Raw genomic sequence first — 22,350 nt, forward strand, 5'->3', positions numbered from 1 at the left:
TCAAATCGTTCTGCATGCATCTTGTCAGCTCAAATCCTGCTGTCACCTCTCAGACAATGAGAACAGGCGTATTCTGCCAAGGCCTGTATCGGATTCTATTTGTCATATTAACTCGTTGGAAGCAATCATATATGAGGATCAGACACATTCGAATGGCAATACAAATCTTACATTCGAACAGGGCACTCAAAGCAAAATTCTTTTGGCTCAAAGCGCTCTCCTGGGTAGTCCACCATAAGATTAAGATTTCAAAGAAAGTTACACGATCAGTTGTCAAAAGGATGGCTGCAATTCTCGCGCATGTGATTGACAGTTGGATGCTTCTTTGCCGAAGAAAACAAGTTCTTAAGAGAGCCTCATCGAGCCTCCAGTCCAAAGCTCAAATTTTACGTCGAAGTTCTACTTATGAAATTTTTGAGAGATGGAGAAAATGTCGTGCGCTCAAGAATTCCCTTTCTGTTAGCGCAATCTTATCCAAGTACACAAAACTCTTGCACATGCATAAGTATCTCGACTCCTTGAAAATCTACACTGCATCCAATTGTTATCACCGCAAAATTGAAATGGTCGTCATTTTTAGAAAGCAGCATCGTATTCAATCCATGATGTTTAGAATATGGCTCAAAACGATCTCAGTACGGAGGGTTGTGATTTCGTTCAGATGGAAGTTGAAATTCAAACGCATGCAACTTAATTTTACTGAATGGCTATATATGATGCTTTTCTTGCGTCGCAAGAGGTCTGTTCTGGTCTTGTTTCATTCGGGAAGAACATCAAAGCTGATGGCAGCCTGCTTTGACTTGTTTCTTTCTTTGTTGAAGTTGAAAAAATGTTCCTCAAAGTTGTCCACAAGAGTTATCAAGAAAAGAAAGCTTTCTACCATGCATAAGTTGTGTGCAGTTTGTTCGAGAGAAAGGCGATGGAAGAGTTGGATTTACAAAATGTATTGTAAGACGCGTTGGAACCTGCAAGTTTCTTGCTTTCGTGCGTGGAGAAGATACTGCATTCGTTCTCGACAGAAGCGAATCAAGACCTCAGAGTTCGTGAAGAAGAATAAATATGGTTTCAAGAAATGTTATCTGGATGCATGGTCTGACTTATGCCTGCAATTCAAACATGAAATCTCGGTTTCAAATCACTGTATAAAACTTTCGGTTTTCAATGCTTGGGCTAGACATGCTACTGCTCTGGTCTCTTTGACTACCAGAAGAGTACAGAGCATCGTGAACCTTGCTACAAGTCTTCAGATATTACAGAGACGACATATGTCAATATGGATTATGTTGTGGAGGTCGAAACGTATCGTAAGAACGACTGTCGCTGGTATCCATCGACGAGTCAAATCACACGTACTTAAAAATTGTATTTTGAGTTGGCAGGGTTCAAAAAGACGAATGTTCGATACCTGTCGGATCTTGCATGCACGAGGTCTAAAACTTAATTCTTCATTTGTTTGCAGTTGCTGTAGCACTTCCATGCAGAATAGACCGACAGCCTGCATTGAATCACTTATTCGGGTGAAAATTCTTCATTCATCTTTCTTCCAACTTCTCCGAGAGTTCAAATTTTCGAAGCACTTATCAAACGACGCTTGTCAGCAGGGTTCAGAGATTCTTAGACATCAATATCTAACATTGATTTCACACTGGTTCTCTCTAAATCACCGCTCCAGGCAAACGAGACACTTCAAGAGCCTCATCTCACTCAAGTCCGACTTAACTAGAAGCAAAACATCTTTGCGTCAATGGTGGGAGAGAGCACAAAGATCGAGGGGAGCTCGCAAGGTGTGCAAGCAGGTACTGACGCGGATGCGGATGCTTGGAGCCAGTCGAGCAATCAACTCGTGGCGACACCGCACAGAGGTAGCGATAAGCCTCAGGCATGTCAGCCTGCGATCTCGATCCGCGATTTGCCGGAAGACGATGCGGTCATGGAGGGAGTGTGCGGGCGAGCTGGTCCGAATGAGGGGGGTGGCCGCCCGCATACGGTCGTGGGGACACGATCGATGCGTCGGGAAGACCTGGTTACGTTGGCAGGAGAGCATATGGGAGCAGCGAAGGTACCGGAAGGCAGCGCTACGAGTCAGAGCACGGATGGCACACATAGCAGAAGGGCGTGCGTTTTGGAGCTGGTGGGAGAGAGCACAAAGATCGAGGGGAGCTCGCAAGGTGTGCAAGCAGGTACTGACGCGGATGCGGATGCTTGGAGCCAGTCGAGCAATCAACTCGTGGCGACACCGCACAGAGGTAGCGATAAGCCTCAGGCATGTCAGCCTGCGATCTCGATCCGCGATTTGCCGGAAGACGATGCGGTCATGGAGGGAGTGTGCGGGCGAGCTGGTCCGAATGAGGGGGGTGGCCGCCCGCATACGGTCGTGGGGACACGATCGATGCGTCGGGAAGACCTGGTTACGTTGGCAGGAGAGCATATGGGAGCAGCGAAGGTACCGGAAGGCAGCGCTACGAGTCAGAGCACGGATGGCACACATAGCAGAAGGGCGTGCGCTCAATTCATGGAAGGATGCTGTATTTCTTGGGCAGCATGGAAGAGCTTCAAGGGATTGTTTCCGAAAATCGTCGGATTTGAAAGTTTTGTCAGGAGTATTTCTGAGATGGTTTGATTTGCATTTGACACAATGGAGAATTTCAAGGAGCAAAGCTGCAATATTTTCAAATATCTTCTCACATTCTATGACATTGTTTTGTGTTTGGAAGGAAGTGTCCATTTCCCGCAGCTTCTTGAGAAAGAGAGTCCAGCAAGTATGGCAGCGAAAGTATTATTTGTTGTTAGAACGTTGTGTTAAAACATGGAAGTGGTTTCTTGACAGCTCAAAGGATATTGACATATCCTGTCAGGAAATGGTGAGCAAACATGTTGAGCAATACATCTTGTCTATCTGTCTGGAATGGTATCATCATACGTATATCTGTAATAGACGACGCAGAGCGTACATCCAATTGATCAGGCTGATTCAGGACATTTCTAAATCACAGCGTTTCTTTTGTTGGAAAGGGTTCAGTCGACGAAGACTGGATTTATTTTGGATTGAACAGCATGCTTCAAAAATACAGGGCAACAGAACAGCTCGAGCAAAGCTAAAATGCTGGAAAGTTCTTCTTTTTGCGAGAGAAGCGCAATCAAAACTCTGGATAAAACTGGTTCCAAATTGTGTCAGGCGCTGTAGGTTTGCATGGTTCATCTTATGGAAATCCCTATCACGCCATGGTCGATTTCATTTGACTCAACAATTGATTTTACACAACAGTATCATTCGAAGGAATCTCAGCAGAAAATTATTGTCGTGGAATATTACAACAAGTAAAGCAAAGATTCGAAAAAGAATTTTGCTTCATTTTCTTTCTCGGAGAAAATGCTTTTGTTTATTGTATTATTTCTCCTTCTGGATGTCAAGAAAGAGGCAAATATTTTCGATTCTCAAGAACGGATCATCTCTGTACTGGAGAGCAATACAAAAGCATCTGCGAAATGCTTTTGCAGCATGGAATACATCGAAGAATCGAGTAAAGCATACTCAATTAGTGCAGAATCGTCTCAGCTCAAGTTACAAAAGGCGGTTAAAAATCATTGTCCTCCGTCGTTGGAGGGAGCATTATCAGGTGAGAAGAAAATTGGCGCTATTTGTAAATGGTATGCAATCAAGAGCATCGCTCAATTCAGAGTATGCAGTATTTCAGAAATGGTGGAAGTATGTGGTTCCTAGCTCTGAATCTCAAGAGAAGCAAATTGTCTTTTCAGCATTAGGAGTACATAGGGCCAGTGTGAGGATTTTTGGTGCTTGGGTCCATCGTACAGTCAGCATCCGGAGGCTTGAGTGGCAGATCGATGAACAAACATTTCAGCTTTCCTTCTTTTTGCTCAAGAAAATCATGCTGAGCTGGAAGATATGGTCCGATATTCATAGTCTCTTCCTCAAGTCTCACACGTTGCTTTCTGTGAGACAACAAAAATTGTATTACAAACAAATGATTTTTTACCTCTGGAAGGAATTCTGCAGATTCTATCAGAGCCTCTCAAGATTTGCTGATATACTTTTGCATGCGAAGACCAAGATTTACAATGTTTGGACTTTGAGTGATTGGTTTATAGGCCATGCTATCTTGAAGCATGGCAATCTCAAGCAGCTCAGATTCGAGAGGCAAGCGACGACGGCCCAGCCCATGGAGAAACTTCTTCCCGAGGACCTTGGATCGGGTTCTGGCTCATGCTTGCAGTTGAGCACCTCAGGTCCATCTATCTCGAGCGTCTTGTTGTCAAAGGTTGAAACACCGCGAGCAGAGATCGATTTGATCCCAAGAACTGCAGCCGTTGAGAAAGTTCTGAAGTTTGTTTATGACCACGATGAGGACTGCTGGAGAAGTTTCGAGCAGCACGTTCTCTTTGCGAGCAGACCTTTGACAAGGGATAAGAGATATGAGTCATACATGACATGGGAAGTGAACCATGATTTCACGCTGGATGATTCAATTTTCATCTCCAAGTGGCCCATCCCCAGGGCGTCTAAATCAGGTTCGGCTCATTCGGATTCGCCTTTCAATCGCGCTATCATGCAGGCAATTACATGCTTTAGTATCAGAGGGATGCTGACTTCGATGTACAGGTGCTGGCATCAGACTACGCGAACATGTTACACCTGCAAGGGGTGGAACCTAAGCTGGAGTTCTTGCAGATGGGGGTCTTGAAGCTGGTCGATCGCGATGGCCTCTTGATCAATTACGAGCAGTTCGTACCCAACCTGATGGAGGAGAGTGGAGACCCTGACTCACGTCATGTGAGCGACGTGATCGAAGCATTCATGCATTTCACTTGGAAAGCAAGTAACCGACGATTCTTGGTCTCGAGCGTAAAGCGAGCTGGAAAATATCTCATTTGTTGGAGCATTCAATCTGTAGAAAATTTGGAATTCGGAGCAGGTAACTGAAATCTTCCATGAGTTCGAATCTTTGAATCTGATGTACAGGAGATAAAGGACTTTCTGCGATCAGGTTCCTTGTTCTTGTGTATGCTATTTGATTTGACCTGACTGTGTTTGAAGGGATTTCTTTGAAATGCACAAGTGCAACAAAATCTGCGACCAGTTGCACCTTGAAAGTTGCAAGTTGACTATGCAAGGCAACGGTCTGAGTCCTTGTTGATGTTGACCTCGTAAATGATCATGTACGTACTGGGAGACTGAAGCTAATCATATGAAGTAAAAATGAGAAGTGAATGAGGATTGAAATCTGTCTTCCACTGGTTCTCAACCATTGTTTCCCTCGAGGATTAACGCCTCTTCGACATCTTCGGAAAGAAATCCTGCTTCCCCTGAGTTGAGTAGTGCCGATAATCTATGCATGCCTTCCCCTGGGTCCTGTTCCTAAGCGGGTGAAATAGCTCCTTAATATGTGCGTGACTATATAAGTGGATAGCGAAACGAAGAACAACTTGTTTCATCAGAGACAATTCACTGAACTGCATCATGACAACACGGGAGATGAATTGCATCTACAACGCGTTGAATGAGATGGTGGACCTGCAGGCCTACGATCTGCGTTGCCAGGAGCATCTGCAGAGCTTGGCACATTCAGGTGTCTGCCCCCTTCTTTACAACAGGTGCACATTGACGTCACCAGGCTTGTGGCCATGGTGAGGATCGTCACCCTGCTCAAGTTTCCATACGTGTACAGGGAATCCGGGAAACAATCCAGAGCGATGCAATCTTCGTCTTTATTCATTACCCCAAAAGATCTATTTTCTGTCCAAAACACACATGCGTTTTTCAAACTTCAAGAGAACATTGAAAAGAGGAAACTCAAAATACCCATCGCAAATATTCTTGCTCTCCTCAATGGTTGGCAACATCAAGATGGTGAGATCTCTGTAGAAAGGTCTCTGTTCAGCGGACAGGAAAGACCATAGTCTCTCAATCGCAGCAACGGACGAGCGAATGTCGTTCAAATGCTTCATCCGGGACAAACGAATCCTGGTACACACAAAACATACACTTGCGAATTTGCAAGCGGAAATCGGTGATGACCTTCATGTAGTCAGAAAATCCCTTTTTGTCCGCCAATCATCGGGGAATGTTTCCTCTTGCGCATACTCTTGAAGGACACCCTGGGGTCATCCGAGGGAGGGTTCAACAGCTCATCATCCGTAAACATATGGGATTGATCCAGTATCAACCTCTTGAGAGTGTCAGAGTTTGCGCAAACGGGTGCAGGGAACCTTGTCTTGATTCGACGCGTACTGCATGACGTTAGCAAAGGTCACACCATTGACCAACAACTTGAGCGCACTGTTGTAGTGTTTGTAGTGCTGGCCAACGAACCCAGGAATGTTGCCATCCACTTCGGAATAGCCAATGCATATCATACCGGGTTAAATGGTTACCCCTTTCGGGTTGACCAAGTGATGGCTTCCAACCATGATGTTGTCCTTCATCTCGTACTTACGTGCAAATCCACCAAGATACCTAAAGATCTGGCAGAAATCCGTCTGGCGAACACACTTGCAGCACATGTAGACACAGGCGACGCTAGTGAGCTTCTTGGATGCATCAGTATCCTTTTCCATCAACTTCATCCTCTCCTGCATCTTGAAGTAGTCCACAGCAGAAACGAGGAGGGAGCTGGCACATGTCTTAAGGCAGTTCATAGGGGCAGCGCACCAAGCACAAGAAATGCTCTGAGACCTGCCACTGGTGAAGTTGATGATGGAGGGCATCAGAAGCTGCGTTGGCCAGGTGGTTTCGTGATCACTTCCTGCGGCCGGGGTCCACATCACCTCCTCACGTTTCAGAGACCTGCGCAGGTTTTGGTGGCTGTCTCTCATGACTGTCTCCACAAGTGGACTTTGGTCGTTTCCACACGTCCAGACCGGTAGGAACGGGCTGGTCTCCCTTGTCGGGATCAGAGTACAAGACCTCGTTCGGATGTAGAACGGCAGACATCTTTACAATGAAACAAGATGCCGATTGACGTCGACCCTGAAGGAAAGGCGGGCAAGATGTCTGAATTGTTCTGGCAATTTATTGGCACATTTCCTAGCATGACTTTTCTCAGTTCTTGGTCTCCCAGTGCCGGTTACAGTTTATGACCCGTCATTCCCGACGAATTTGGGGTGGGGTGGGGTGGGGTGGGGTGGGGGTAGAGGTGGTAGATAAAAATATGTTTCAGAGGGGTAGTTGAATTTGTTTTGTAAAAGAGGGACAGAATTTTTGTACCATAATTGTATTATTTTGTTTTAAATGTATCTACACGTTTTACTTAATGCTGGTTTCTCAGCAACCACCCTCACACTGTGTACCCCACATTTTTCCACAAACCATACCCCACCACCTGACTTACGTCCCTGTCTTGTCCTTCCCTCCCCTCTCCCCTCCCCTCACCTCCTGTCATCTCTTCTCCTCTCCTCAATCCTCAGCTCGCCTTGCCCTTGAATACTAAACCTTCAATTTCTTTCTACCATGAATCAGAAACTTGTCGAGGTTGTTGTAGACAACTCTATCCACCAACTGCGCAACCATCCAACAAACAGGCATGTCATATAGATCATTTCATCATATGTTTCCAATCTAACATTTCAACAGCCTCAACCCAATCAGCTTTGAACTGGACTTCGTACGGAGATTCTCAGACGTGAAAAAATTTGTATCGCATGTTATGGAGACTCTCGGGTTGTCGCAGCATGTACGTTCCCTCACCTCCTTCTCCATCTCATCCTCCCCCCTCACAAATGATGAAAATCAACAGGATGCATCTTTAGCGCCGAAATTGTGTACATCTGACAGTGTCGAAGAGATCAGTTCGCTGGACTTTCTTGACTTCGGAGATGGAAACAAGTACAGGCTCTTCCTCCTCCCTCCAGGCAAGTAGAGCAGCTGAGGTCTGTGAGAACAAACATGAAAGCAATTTCAGGGCAAGGGGAGATCTTTTGCGAGTCCATTGCAGACACTTTGCCACGAAAGCAGGCGCTGATGAGGGCGTCTGCTGCACCCTACTCCTTCTTGACAGCAATGGGAGAGCTTGTCGATAACTCCATCCAGCACATGCTCTGTAATCCAGATCCTGAGCCCAGGAGCATCCAAATTACCCTCAACGGGGTCGAGAAGACTTTGACTTTCTGTGATAACGGGATCGGTTGCAGCAGCCCCGTCAGGATGCACACGCTCGGATCGAAGCAAGAGGCGCCAGCACAGGATACTGATCTTCATGATGGTCCAATCTCGTTCGGAAGGTACATGAAAGGAACACTTTCACGCTACGGTGTTGGAACAAAGAATGCTTGTAAGGCTCTTGGGGAAACATTCGTCACTAGTAGCAAGACGAGGAACATGCGATCCTTGGTGCATATTGTGAGAGAGCTAGACGAGGACGATTTCAAAGTCAACCTGGTCACAAGGTCGCTGAGAGATGGTGAGGAGGCAGCGGCAAGTTTCTGCAAGATCGAGGTGCATAAATTTCGGTTCGACGAATTCTTTTGTAGAGATGGTGCTGTCTCATTCCAAGTGCTGGAACAGTTTCTGACGAACTTGCGGGCCATGTACTACCTCTGCGTTCAAAGGGAGAACTCGGGAAGCAACAGGTTGGTAGACCACGTCTTGAACCACTGGCATAGGTCTTGTATGATGAAACCTGCAAGGTCAGGTCGCGTGCCTAAAGCGGTAGAGAGGTTCAAGTCCGACATGGAAAAAGTCAAGGAGGCGATGGAGAGGTATAAGATGGAGGATACCAACGATCATATTACCATCGAGTTCCGAGTGATCTTTGAGACCTCCGCTGCTCCTCACGTATACCGACTCTCAGACTCAACATGCTGCTTGGATCAGATGCTCGGAAGTCATCCCAAGGATTTCTTCCCGATCTACGTGGAGGTCGAGCTCGAAAGCAAAAAGAGGTCAATCGTGACTGGAGCGGTGTTCTATTTCCCAAGGCTGCGGGAGATGGAAACTGTGCCTGCGGTAGACGAGGTCGTCGGACAATCCTCCGGGAACAAACGTCGGTTCATGACGTTTTGGATGGGACGATGGCTAACTGAAGAGCATTTTGTTCCTAACTTCATGAAGTTCCCACGGGAGAAGCCTCTGAAAGCTCCCGAGCGCTGCTACGACCGCACATTTGGGGTCATGTTTGTGGACCGGGGAATTGAGCCAGGAGCAGACAAGACTATGTTCAGAAAGAATGGAAAATGTCTGAATAATTTGATCTCTGCGCTGGAATCAGAGCAACTTCGTCAGACGTACGACCTGTGGCTGAAAGAATGTCACCTCAAGTACGATGCTGAAGTTTCTTTCGAGGGTGAAAACCCCCAGTACATCAAAGCACAGGATGTTTCTGAACACGATAAGGTGGTCTTCTGCGATGAAACGTTTTCACTTGGCCAGTTGGTCAAGGTGTACAAGGAGATAGGAGGGAAAAACAATGCCTCCGAGGAACATGTGGGCACGATAAAGAGACTTCTACAGGACGATCACTTTATCAAAAACAACTGCTCTGGAGAAGTTGAGATCATAGAGCTAGCTTCGAACAACAGCTACACAGAGAAGAGGTACAAGATACCAGCGTTCTCGATGTCGACGATCACAGATGATCAACTCGAGGCTGTCAAATCTCAGAACGAGGAGTCGATAGTTCGAAAAGTGATCCCTGAGCTGAGAAACGAAAGATTTGAGGCTGGTTCCAGCATTGAATTTCCTAAGCTAATCTTCAAAAACTCCAAGAATACCAACATCTCAAACAACTCCGCCATGGTGGAAGTGACTGTGACAGGTTCGAAAAACTTCAAAGATGCTTTCAATATGCCTATTGCCAAGCCTGGATGGCCCACTGAAGTGCTGAACAAATTTTCGCGAATTGCTGATCTGTACACCTTCGAAGTCAAACCGAAATCCGGGCAATCTTTCAGTAGCGTTCCCTTGAACTTCAAGATCGTCCCCACGAAGATGAACGACGTTTTCCTCTATCCACGTACTTCAACAATCTATCAAACGATAGGCAAGGCGTGCTCATACGAGCTCAGAATCGAAGATGAATATCAAAACAACATCTTGCTCCTCGGACGCGTTCACCGGCTTGATGTCGTTGTCGATGAAACCCAAGCGCAAATGTTGTCGCTGACTTTCAACCCGAGCTTCGGTGAGTCCGTTGTAAGCATTTCAGACCTCTGCGTGAACCGCGCCCTCGTTGGGTCATACCGAGCTCGCATCATCATAACGCACACGCGTACGGGTCATAGAGTGGAGAACGAAATCTGCATGCAAGTGCAGCACGGAACTCCATACTTCATACAACTTCAAGGTCCTGCGACAGAGTTCATCAACTACGGAGACTTCGATGCAGATGTTGATATTCGAGACGCAAGCAGCAATGTTTGTGAAGGTAGCACCCAGCGCAATCTCTACCTCACCAGCCCAGACCTGTTGTTTGCAAACAGAGCGAGCTGGGAAAAGAAAGAAGTCAGAATGGGAGCTTGTGAACTGCAGCCCAGCTGCATGAGCCGTTTGTTCAAATGTGCCAGAGCTCCACGCTCTTCCAATCTGAAAGCATCCAAGCAGAAAGATCCGATAGTCAATGAGCAGCTCATGAACCGATGGAGGGAGACAACTTCGAAGCAGGCAACTCCGATTGGAGTGTTTCACAACGATCATGGTTTTTTCCAAGAGGGTGACTTTATTTTGCTTGAAACCAAGGAGATCTTGCGCAAGGGAGATCATCGCAAGACCTATCCCAAGCTCACCCTGTACGCCAGGATCAGCTCAGTCTTGAATCAAACGGAAATAACCACAGCAAAACCTGAGACGGCAATCAGAGCAACTTACTTTGAGCTCGAGAAGTGTTCTCGTATGCTGACGCAATCGCAAGATGAAGAAGATCTCGACCCTCTCGCTATCTCCGGGCGCATCTTTGTACTCCACAGATCTCTCAAACACTCCATCGACCCTGACGCCTTGGATGACAATGTGTTCTTTGCTGACTTGGAGGACCTTCCTCGGAGCTTGCAGGCAAATTTGGACTTGTTCTACGAGACCGACCAGGAGCTGCTGCACACGAGGATTACCAAGACGATGCTCTCCAGTAGGACTCCTAAGAGGCTCAAGCTGCTCCGAGCAGGGGAGGAGCTGGCATATACCATGTCCCAACATCAAGAAAGAGAAGCCAGGATCGTCACAGAGCACGACGAGCAGATTTCAAACTTGCAGCTTGAGGTCACCGACGAGGCCAACCAGAGCTGCAAGGAAAACTTGATCGTCTCTACAAAGTTGATGGTGGAGTGTAGCTGGGACGAGCAGGGTCTACAGGTCAACAGCAATGCTCTGGATGAACCAGTGGTCTTGCCGAGCTTGCATGTGGAAAGAAACAGCAAGCAGACGATATCAGTGCATGTGCGCGATGGCGACAATGATACCAGGTTGTGCAAATATTCGCTGAATGTGCTTGTGAGGGCTGGAGCTCCGAAGATGTTGAGATTATCTCTTATAGACACGCTGACGGTGACTGTTGGTGAGCTGTTCGAGCTGCGAGGAGAGATTGTTGATGGAGTTGGCAACCCAATCGATTCGTCAGAAAATGTAGACGTACGTCTGGTATCCGTGATTCCCTTGTCTTTTGAGTACGACCAAGTTCAAGATGATCAGGCTGAAGGGAAGGTCGTCATGTATGATTCTGGGTCTGTTGTTGTGAAGGACCAAGATGTGCTGAGCTACATGAAGGTCACGGGTTCGCAGGTAAGAGGGATCAGAGCTCGTCTCCTGTCAAGACCGGCCAAGGGTTCACTGAAGCTCGGGCTCCAAGTAAAGGTCGACAAGGATCTCCAAGTCTACGATCTTGCCCCCATTCCACTTGACGTCCATCCCCTTATTGGCAAACCCGAGAAGATCTGCGTGGAACCGGCGCAGGCGACTTTTTGCATGTCGGTAGACAGCAAGTCTCAGCACCCCTGTGACGTCACATTCATCGTGGCAGATGCAGCTGGGAACAACTTGTCAGAGTCAAGCGATGGTGACCTCTACATGAAAATACGATTGGAGGCTGTCAAGCTTGTCAAGGTGTCTGATCCCTTGATCGGAACGTGCTTCAAGCTGAGAAAAGTTCCTCCCCTTTCCGCTGGCGAGCACAACGCAGAAATAAGATGTACGGGGAAGATAACGGCTTACAACTTCAAAGTCATCGCAAACACTTGCAACCATGTGATGAATATTGCGATGAAGATACAAGAGGAGCAGAGGCACCTTGAGTACAGGGACGATGAGACGATCGGACGAGCTCAGTTCCTCGCTACCATTGAATTTCACACTGAGGACAAGAGAGGTCTTGAGATGCAGAACGAGAGGCCCGACGTGAAGCTCTACATCGAAGATCGTGTGGTAGAGATGAAGTACGGCAGCTTTGAGGGTAACAGCCTTCAGATCTCCTTCACCCTCTTTCGGGTAGGAAACTTTGAAGTTCACGCCGTCTTCACTGATACACGCGCATCCTACGCTGGAGCTGAGAGCATCCGATCCAGCGGCTGCGGGGTGAAAGTGTGGGCAGGTGAGTCTGACTGTTGTTGCTTGTTGCTTGATGTTGCTTCTTCTCGATGTTGTTCTTGTTGTTGTTTCCTCCTCACGCTCGTTCTCCAGGAGCTGTCGAGCAGCTGAAGATGGAACTAGTCCCTTCCCTCCCATCTCATCGTCTACAGTGGAGCTATGATGTGCAAGCATGCGATCGAGGAGGAAACGCGTCAGATTTTCATCCTATCAGGGACTGGAAAGTTTCAGTGCTGCCGAAGCTTAACAAGGATGCAAACTTCAGGATCACAGCTGAGACAGTCGCCCTGGGCGCAAGCGTGTCCAAGGGCACGGGTGGTTTCAGCCTGATCCGTCAGCGTAGAGCCCAAAGGCCTGCGCCATCCTGCAATGTCAAGTTTCGTCTCAACAGCAACATCCCCTTGAAGCCGATCTCTGACTTCACGCTGAAAATTCCTCCTCCAGATCCAGAGATCAGTGACGATGGAGACGCAAACGTTGTGGAGGAGGAGGACGATGGTATGGAGACAGGACTGAACGATGGCAAAGGCGACTTGGAGCTTGGTGACGCGAGGAGAAGGGAGGAGGAAATGGAGCGGGCAGCACTTGAGATGCGAGTGAAACTATCAGGGTTGTACAGTACAATGTCAAATGCCATGGAAAATCTCCCGAAGGCAGACTTGTTGTGCGCTGAAATCCGATCCTTCTACGCTCCTCCTCCCTCAGCGCAAGATCCTGAGGTGGACAAGTATTGCGAGAAAATGCTTGCACATGTTGCAGTGATCAAAGAAACCGTGCAGAGAGAGAAGTCGAAAGTGGAAAGCGATTCAAATAGGCTACACAACAAGATGGCCTTGAGCAACGTGAGGCTTTTCAGAGAGTGCAAAGCGTTGGGTTGTGTATCAACATTGTACTTGATAGATCATGTAAGGTCCTCAGACATTCAGACCGCACTGTCAACAGCCTACGGTGAAGATCTGGACTGTGTCGTCTTCCAGACTGTCTCAGACTGCAACAGCCAGTTGGACAGGATCTGTAACGACTCGAAGTGCAAGACTATCGCTGTCGCCTCCCTCGACTCTCTGTCTCATGTGCTGCAAGCAGATCGAGTGCCGGAGGCGCTAGGGCGAGCGAGTGAATTTATTAGGTTGGAGAAGCGGCACGATGCTGCTACTGAAGAGAAGCTTTGCATGCTTGCAGAGCACCTGTTCAGCGATCTCATTATCTTCGAAAAGCTCGAGCAGGCGACACGGTACTATCAACGCGCTGCTCGCCGAGGCGACATGATGGTGGGGCTAGATGCTCCGAACAAGGTGCTGATGTGGAACGGAAGGAGAAAGGTCAGCAACAGAAAGTCGACTCACACGAGGTTGGGTCTCCTCGACCTGCTTCGCTGCTCAAGATACTCGACGCTGAAGCAGCAGGAGCACGACCTTATGCGGATCGAGAAGAAGATGCAGGCAAGGGCTGAAGAAGCTGCAAGGATCTCACCTGACCTGGTCCTTTCTCCTCAGGTGATCCGCGACACGTTTATCGAGATCTCAGAGCTCGAGAGCAAGCTCAAGACCCCCGGCTCTCCCCCAACTGCAGGATCCAAGATCATGCCCTCTAATGTGACCAACACTCCCAGCTCGGCAATGACGCCGCTGACCTCCAAGAAGACTCCGTCCAAGCGAAAGAAAGAGCGACAGGAGGTGAGGAGAGAGGGATGGGCGATGCTCGTGATCTGACGTCACATGCAGGAGCAGGAGCCTGAGGCCCTTCCAAGGCAGCTGCGGATGAAGCCGAGGAGGCTAATAGGAGAGAGGAATGATTGAGGCAGCAAGACATTTGATCGGAGGAAGTGACTGTAAAGCCTGTAGGAGAGAGATGATGTAGGATAGAATAGAGAGAGCTGAGCGTCTTTTCTTCCACAAGCTGCATGCGATCTGGTCTCCTCAACTTGTACGAGGGATCTGAGAATCTTGACAAGAGCGGGAATCATGAATCGTTCTTCCTCCTATGACCATGCTACAACCTAGCTTTTATTTTTTTTCCCTCTTCAACTCCCAACTTCTACATGTGCTCGACGTGCTAATACAAGCTTCTCCTCCTCTGCCGTCCTAAGCGAAAGCTCTGCCAAAAAAATGTCAATCTCACTTCCTCCACAGCACACAGGCATACACACGGGTAAAACCTTTCCATGCATGATTGAACCATTCGATTGATTCCACACACAACACTGGAGCTGCTCTCAGACGCACACTCTGTCTTGACTAATTGAGTTCTTGCTGTCTTCATGGAGATTCACCTACTGGAGTCGGGGGATCGGAGAATATCTCAGAGTCATCTTGAGGTGTTGCGTGAATCTGATCCTCCATTCCCATCTTAGTTCAGAGCTGATTCTTTCCTGAAATCAGTGCTCCACTTTCACTTATGAAACAGATTGAGCATGGGGGGAGTAGAATCCTACTTGGGTTGTTGTCCTACACAGGGAGATCTAGAACAGCATCTTGAATCATCGGCCTCGGCCTGCAAAGCGCATATAAGTGCCAGCATGAGTAACATACACGCCATATCAAAGCAACCAAGTATTTCCCATCATGACTCATCCAAACACCCAAGTGTTGCCAATCACGGCTTATCCAAACAAGCAAGTATTCCAAGCGAACCTCTTTTCGGGGACAAGACAGCATGTCGACCATCTTCAAACGCTTCCCCTCCTACCGCAACTTCAAGGTCAACCTCCATGACATCGAGGAGAACCTCAGGACCTTATGTCCGGAGGCCCAGCATCTAGAGAACCTCAAGGCGTCTGTGGGGCTTGCGAGGAGGGAGTCGGACTTCGACCATGTAAGGCGACTGAAAGGAAGTTGGGAGGGGGATGAGAGCCTGGTAACTTCATTGCCTGCTGCAGATAGACATCGAGACCTTCAAGAGGGTGTTTGGTTTCCATTTCAGCTCAGAAGACGAGAACACAAAGACGAGGTACCAGTCCAGGCTTGATGATATGCTGGACAGATTTTAGAGTGATCGAGATGGGCCCGGCCAGTGAACTTTGAACTCAGGGCCGGGTTCAGCGGCCGCTTACTTACACGCTTCACTGAGTCACCCGATCAAGTGCTGTTTGGAGTTGTCGCCGGGAGCCTGAATCAATCAGCCCAGCTTGCCAAGTTGGGCTCGGACATTTAGTAAATGTAAACATACTATGATTGCTATGATTGACAATTCCCCTCCCCCCCCGCCGCACCCACTCACCCCTCCGACTTGCAAAGAAGTGTACTACTTCAAGATCGACTTGGACCAAGGCGGAGGGTCAGGATCAGCGTGTTCACAAGCTTTGAAATAACGTTTCATCAAGATGTCGCAGCTGTGAAACACTCAGGCGTCATCAGCTGATGCGGCTTGCCATGAAAGTGAAGATATGAAAACATATAAGGTGCTTTGTTGATTTCATCAACACATTTCTCTGATCGTCGTCTGCATCTCCAGTCTTTAGACCTGAGAGCAAACGAATTCAAGCGAAATTGCATTGCAGTGAGAAAAAACACAGCAGTAGCGGCTGGAGACGCAGCATATATGCTCAATGGCTTTGAAGATCGGAGAAATCGGTGAAAGGATAGTACTGTACTTTATTCTCTGCCAATGCATTTCACAGACACGGGAAGTCGACAATCCTGTGTTATTTATGAGTAGTTCCCAAACGTCACTTCACAGATTCCATCTTGCATCCCTCCTGCCCCATTGGTGCCTGCAGGGCCAGTAGTGCTGCATGATATCAAAGGGTACCCATGGTGACTTGAAATAGGGACTGTGGATAGTGTTTGTTCCTATTGCTGTTAGGCTTATCAAGTGAAGAGGTCTCAGACGGAGAGCTCAACTTGTTTGTGGGAACAGTGAGCTTGAATTTCACTTTTTTGCCCGCAACGAGCTCAACTTGTTTGTGAGAACAGTGAGCTTGAATTTCGTCTATCTTTGGAGAAGGCAAGCACACACTTTCGTTAAATTCAAAACTCTTGATTGCCACCTTCTGCAAACAGTCCATAAGTTATGTAGAGCTATGGGATCTAAGTAGGATGTACAAGTCAAAATATCCGAGAGGCTCCTATTGACTCTCAGGGGGCAAGCCTGGACCATCAGGTATTTGCAACGTCAGGCAACGTAGAGGGAGCGACAGATTGAGCACGAGCGCAGAAAGAAGAAGAAGACGCCATTCCAGCTGCTCATGTAGATGGGAAATGATCCTTCAGTTTGTCCATGTCACTTCCATACGACAGCACACATTCGATCCACGTTGAAATTTAGATTATGTAATGTAGTACAACTAATACATTTCAGGTTTTGACGACGCGGTACAGGACATGCTTACCGCCTTGGACAGTCCAGGAAACACGCTGAAAGAATGGGCTGATAGGGACAGGAGCAGCAGTCGTGTGAGTTACAGAACTCTTACTCGTTGCAATGCATACGATAGATGTTGCTGCTAGCGCTGCCAGCGTAAAAGTTACTCATCATTGAAAGATAAGAAGTGACTCACACGGAGGCCTATCAACGGGCCCAACGGCTGTCTCAGTACGGTAAATTTACTCTAAAACTGAATTTTAAACTAACCTAATTTTTCGTCGAATGTCAAAATCAACGGATGTAACGGCCGAAAAAGAATGTCCTCGCATGCTCTCTGGGATGAATCGGGACAAGCTGAAACAACTACAACAGGGAGGAAGTGAAGAAGATCGAGAAGAGAAGAAGTCATAGACTATGAAGAAGATCGAGAAGAGAAGAAGTCATAGACTATGAAGAAGATCGAGAAGAGAAGAAGTCATAGACTATGAAGAAGATCGAGAAGAGATAAAGTCATAGACTATGAAGAAGATCGAGAAGAGAAGAAGTCATAGACTATGAAGAAGATCGAGAAGAGATAAAGTCATAGAGTACGTACCAGCAATTAGAAGTTGAAAGATGATGGGGAGGGAGAACATCGGTTCCCGAGAGCAGAGAAGGATAAGGACGATGGGAAAAATCGTTTAAGTTGTTGTGTTCCTTCCAAACGGCAGATTGTGAAACTGTGATGCTTGCGAGGCTTTACATATGACACAAAACAAGTACTGAGACATCATAGGCCTCCAAGATTGAAGATGACATCTTCCCAGAAGTTGGAGAAAACCCCCAAGGCAAGAGACACTGCATAAAGGGAGGCCGATGCTAATAGAATTCTTTCTCCTGCAGGTTTGGGATCCCCGAGAGCGTTTGATGGACGTCATGTCATCTAGTCTGTCGTCGGCGCGCTCATTGAGGAGCTCAGCCGGGGAAGGGAAGGAAGAGAACCTTATGATCAGAGTGCTCAGTGCAAGCGGCCTGAAGCAGAAGGGCCGAATCTTTCTCGACGATCAAGAGCCTGTGTTCTGTCAACTCCGCGTGCTTGACGGCGATGAGTCCGACGTCCAAGAAGGCCGAACAGAAGCAATGCCAGAAGACGAGACCGACGTGATTGTATGGAACGAAGGGTTCTTGTTCAGCGTGCGGAATGCGAGCGAGGCCCAGGCAAGTCGGCGGCCATCGACTTAAGAAGATTTTGACTCCCCATGCAGCTGGAATGCTCTGTTTGGCGCTTGAGTTACGACCCCGAGGAGAACAAAGACGTCACGACCTTTCTTGGAGGAGCTGTCATCAGCACAAGCGAGCTTGCAGCCTACGCTGGGAGGTATACATCTATCGCTGTGCCGGCAGCTTTAAGAACTCTTGCAGGCTTCTCAAGCAAGACTTCGAGCTGGAGGGCTCTTCTCACTTTGGCGGGAAACTACAACTTGCCTTGCTGTACGGCGCAGATCCCAACGATTTGGATCTTTCCGAGGGGTACGAGAGCCACCAGGAAGGGGAATCAGAAATTGAGATTCATGACTACCCTATGCAACGAGTGGACCCTTCGAATCAGAGCGACACATTCGAAGCTGAAGACGAGGTGGAGGAGTACGAGGACAATCAGGAAGAGGCTATGTTTGAACCGCAGCTCTACGATACCGAACTTCCACAAAGGTTGTCAAATCAGAGCAGCCCACCAAGTCTGCAGGATGAGAACGAGCATGATGAGATGTGGAGGGGAGGAGACGACCAAGAGATAGAGATGAAGAAGAGGCTGGAATCTTCAGAAAACAACTCAGGCGTCGGGATCTCACTGGAGGCTGATAGTGAGGGAAACGTTGTTATTGTTTCACTTCGAGCTGGCGGGTCAGCAGAAAGCAGCGGGCAAGTGAAACCAGGCGACAGGTGAGAAGGAGAGTTGGGAAGAGTTGTACCGCGAACTGACACGTTGCTTGTAAAGGATCTGCGGCATCGACGGGCAAGACATCCGCGGTCTGAGCGTTCCTGACATTCTCGACCGCATAGTCGGGCCGAGCAACACGAGAGTCTCACTGGACCTGATGGTTTGAAAGGGGAAGGGGAGAGAGCCGGCAGACCAGCTGAGAGGTTGGCAGGACGCGGATCGATCTGACGGGCACGTGAAGCGAGTGATGTTGCGGCGGATGTCATCGATGCCGCTGCAGATTCAGTGAGCAGGAGAGGAGTGTGAGATGTGCAGGCTTGTCTCCTCATGTCTTCTTCGATGTCTCCCCGTGTCTCTCCCTCCTCTCCTCACGCCTTGTGTCCTCCAGGTTCGACCAGCCGTTTCCCGACCATCCGAGCTACCTCTCACAAGGAGCGCAAGACAGATACCTCGTCCCTGACGTCTCCAGAGCGTCTGACATCGACGGTAAGCCGTCCAGCCTCTTTCCTAGCATGCAGAACCAGCCGGTGGACACCCTCGCGTCGCATCACAGGCCCTCGAAGCAGGCGAAGGTGAGGAGGGAGCCGAGCAAGAAAGAGGGGCTGATAGCCCTGTAGGTCAGCCCTGTGCCCTCAGCCCCCGATGATTTCTCGGTGACGATGGTGGACGGCGAAGGATTCTTAACCGGCGAGTCGATCACGCGAACTCTCTCAGAGTTTGAGATGTTGTACGAGTTCCTCATCGGTAATTACTCCAAACCCAGCAGCATGCCCAGCTCTCTGGACCCCTTCGACGCTCATCGCAATTTTGCGGTCCCTTCCCTGGAGCTTGACCTCGTCTTTGATCAGCAGGGGAACGTCAGCCTCTCTCTTCTCGCTGCTCGCCTCGAGGAGTTCCTCAACGAAGTCTTGGCTGACCCTCTGCTGTCGCGCGACACATACGTCCTTGCCTTCTGCGAGCCCGACGAGCTTGACACCCTCAAGGAGCTACAGGACTCCTCCAGCGAGCAGCGCTCTCCTCCTCCTCCTCCTGCTCTCGATCCGCTTGAACTCGTCTCAAGAAACGGCTACGCGTCCAGCTTCAGCAAGAGCATGTCGCCACAGGACGGGAAGTACGAGATGTCGAACGGGTCGATGGCGCTTCCTTCTTCGACAGAGGGCGTGGTGAAGTTGTACATGGAGAAGCTGGCAGAGAAGGACAGGCAAATCGCACACATGTCCATAAAACTCTCAGCTGCTGAGCACAAAGTGTCATCAGCAACGCAGCGAGAAGCGGAGCTGGAGGAGGAGCTGAAGCGACTGAAGGCTGGGGGGACCGCGAGGTTCTCGACAGGAGGGGAGGGGTGGGAGGAAGAGAAAGCGAAGCTCATCGCCGGGTTCAAGGAGCAGATCGAGATGCTGCAGGCCTCTCACAAGGAGGGAGGCGGCCGCTTGTCAGCCGGAGTTGACAGCAGAAGCTCAGCTGGTCAGCTGCAGGAGGTGATGCAGAAGTTGTCAGAGGCGAACCAGGAGAGCAACCGGCTCAAGGTCAGGCTGGGAGAGCTCGAAGTGACGCTGCGGAGCGTGGAGGAGGAGCGAGCCCAGCTACAGCGAGAGGTGAAGACCGCAAAGTGGAGCCCGAGTGAGGAGGAGGAGGATCAGGGGAGGCCGTTGGAGGTCAGCGAGCTCAGGAGGAGGGTGAGAGAGCTGCAGGAGGAACTCTCGTCGGAGAGAGAGCGCCTGAACCAGCAGAGGAGACAAGCGCAGACGCTAGAGACGAACTTGAGCGAGTCCAAGGTGATGGTGGAGCAGCTTCAGCAGGAGCTGGAGGTGGCGCAGATGAAAGTCACGCACAGCAGAAACCTGTCGCAGGAGGTGGAGGACAAGGAGTTGGAGATCTCCTCCCTCGGCGAGAAGTGTGCCATCCTCTCGAAGAGGAACGAGCAGCTCCTGGACGAGCTGGAGGCTCTGCGGAAGAGCAGCGACGAGCTGAAGGCACAAGTTGGTGGGGAGCACCAGAGAGGACGGCGAGAGGATCGAGAGGAGGCGATGGAGGAGCTTGACAGCCTGAGAAGGCAGCTCATGACCCAGCAGGACGAGATCAAATTCCTCAAGTCCAAACTCGCGGACGAGCGCTGGAAGACTTCTTTCCCTCCCAACTCTCTCCAGCTCGCGCCCAACTCTGCTCCCTTCGGCAACGGACAGACCAAGGGCTCCATCCTCAAGGCTCGACAGGCTGTGGAGGAGCTGAAGCAGAGGATAGTCGGAGGCTCCTCCTCCTCGAGCGTGTCCCCCTCCCCCCGCCTCTCCGCCAGTCCTCAAGCCTTCGCTGTGTCGCAGGCCATGGAGTACGAGACGAAGATCGCCCAGCTGATGACCCAGCTGAAGCGGGAGCGACTGGCGCTGGAAGAGGAGAAGATTGCCAGGCAGGCAGCCGACGAGCTGAACGCGGAGCTGCTCGAGAGCTTGCAAGAGAGCCGCGCGGCCCTTCCCTCCACCTCAGCTGCTCGACCTTCATACCAGCAGGACTTGAGCTGGAGACGGTCAGACCTGAAGCTGGACGGAGGGTTCGCGCGATTCGTCAACAGCAAGAGGAGCGAAGGAACAGAGAGGACGATGAGCCCCCAACTGTCTTCCACGCTAGCCAAGGTGCCGCAGACTCCAGCTGGTGTCGACCTGTCTAACTCGCTCTCTGCAGGTACAAAAAGCCCTCGCTCGAATCAAAAGCGACATGGACATCTAACTCACATCCCTTCTCCTCCTGCCTCTCTCCTCTTGGAAACCTTCACTTTACCCTCCTCTTTGTTTTTCTTCCTTTGCTTCTTCACACTGGGTGTAAAATGCTGCCATGAAACTGCAAGGCGACCTCGTTTGCTTCCTCCACGCATGACAACTACAGTCATCCTGTCAGCTCCTCCCCCTCCCTCGTGTCTCTCTCTCCTCCCCTCTCCTTTCCCTCCCTCTTCTCTCCCTCGCACAACACTCCCCCCCTCCCCCTTCCATGTCTTCACCCCATCCTCTTGAAGTAGACCCCGATAACAATTCATTCAGCGATATGGATTCTCGGCAGGTACTTTATGTGGTGAACGGTAGCATATACCACTCGTCGTGTATTCGCGCTGCCGTCAGCTGTCAGGATCGGCAAGCAACTTGAGCACCTCCTCGAGGGCTTCCAACAAGGTGTTGAGACGATGTGACTGGGTATCAATTGAGGGCTCATACGTTCCTTAGGCTGACCAAGCGGCGCGGGTGTTCTGCAAAGTTGGAAACAAAACAGAAGTGATTTCAATACCGGATACAAGTCAAAATGTGTCATGGCTGGTGGATGTGATTCAGGCACGATTTGGAACAAGAGTATGCCAACCTTAGCATAACTGCATTTACTCACTAGCCTCCAGGTCCAGTCACTGACTGTGATGGGCTGTGAATTGAGAAATCAAGATGTTATCATGAGTGTTATAAGAGATGGAGATCTGATCGAAGCTGGACCTTCAAAAGGTCTAGATAATGGCAAGAACCTCAGCATCCGTGAGCGGTATAAGGAGGTGAAAAGATACAAGGTTCATGTTGCAAGAGACTGCCTAAAGATCTTTGATTGTGGCTGCAGGGAGGTGTAATGGGTACAGTTT

General features: G+C 49.3%; 6 protein-coding genes across 6 annotated transcripts; 5 read left to right on the plus strand and 1 right to left on the minus strand.

The window, feature by feature from the left end:
• Window positions 1-1,744: 1,744 nt before the first annotated feature.
• GUITHDRAFT_111717 (hypothetical protein) lies at window positions 1,745-2,620 on the plus strand (the record flags this gene model as incomplete). Its single annotated transcript, XM_005829073.1, has 1 exon — window positions 1,745-2,620. The coding sequence occupies one exon, from the start codon at window positions 1,745-1,747 to the stop codon at window positions 2,618-2,620; it is 876 nt and encodes a 291-aa protein (XP_005829130.1).
• Window positions 2,621-3,983: 1,363 nt separating this feature from the next.
• On the plus strand, window positions 3,984-4,671 carry GUITHDRAFT_111718 (hypothetical protein; the record flags this gene model as incomplete). The annotated part of the gene is made up of 2 exons (XM_005829074.1): window positions 3,984-4,527; window positions 4,619-4,671. 2 exons carry the CDS (start codon window positions 3,984-3,986, stop codon window positions 4,669-4,671), a joined length of 597 nt encoding a protein of 198 aa, XP_005829131.1.
• A 1,524-nt stretch (window positions 4,672-6,195) lies between these two features.
• On the minus strand, window positions 6,196-6,780 carry GUITHDRAFT_111719 (hypothetical protein; the record flags this gene model as incomplete). The annotated part of the gene is made up of 2 exons (XM_005829075.1): window positions 6,196-6,315; window positions 6,391-6,780. The coding sequence occupies 2 exons, from the start codon at window positions 6,778-6,780 to the stop codon at window positions 6,196-6,198; spliced, it is 510 nt and encodes a 169-aa protein (XP_005829132.1).
• Window positions 6,781-8,047: 1,267 nt separating this feature from the next.
• On the plus strand, window positions 8,048-14,319 carry GUITHDRAFT_141368 (hypothetical protein; the record flags this gene model as incomplete). Its single annotated transcript, XM_005829076.1, has 4 exons — window positions 8,048-10,830; window positions 11,077-12,527; window positions 12,617-14,196; window positions 14,245-14,319. The coding sequence occupies 4 exons, from the start codon at window positions 8,048-8,050 to the stop codon at window positions 14,317-14,319; spliced, it is 5,889 nt and encodes a 1,962-aa protein (XP_005829133.1).
• Window positions 14,320-15,175: 856 nt separating this feature from the next.
• On the plus strand, window positions 15,176-15,673 carry GUITHDRAFT_141369 (hypothetical protein; the record flags this gene model as incomplete). The annotated part of the gene is made up of 3 exons (XM_005829077.1): window positions 15,176-15,334; window positions 15,399-15,469; window positions 15,550-15,673. 3 exons carry the CDS (start codon window positions 15,176-15,178, stop codon window positions 15,671-15,673), a joined length of 354 nt encoding a protein of 117 aa, XP_005829134.1.
• A 2,007-nt stretch (window positions 15,674-17,680) lies between these two features.
• On the plus strand, window positions 17,681-21,464 carry GUITHDRAFT_111722 (hypothetical protein; the record flags this gene model as incomplete). Its single annotated transcript, XM_005829078.1, has 8 exons — window positions 17,681-17,998; window positions 18,070-18,182; window positions 18,227-18,745; window positions 18,801-18,903; window positions 18,955-19,028; window positions 19,132-19,315; window positions 19,361-21,370; window positions 21,420-21,464. The coding sequence occupies 8 exons, from the start codon at window positions 17,681-17,683 to the stop codon at window positions 21,462-21,464; spliced, it is 3,366 nt and encodes a 1,121-aa protein (XP_005829135.1).
• Between the last annotated feature and the right edge of the window lie 886 nt (window positions 21,465-22,350).

The sequence above is a fragment of the Guillardia theta genome, assembly GCF_000315625.1.
Source record: "Guillardia theta CCMP2712 unplaced genomic scaffold GUITHscaffold_54, whole genome shotgun sequence".
NCBI lineage: Eukaryota > Cryptophyceae > Pyrenomonadales > Geminigeraceae > Guillardia > Guillardia theta.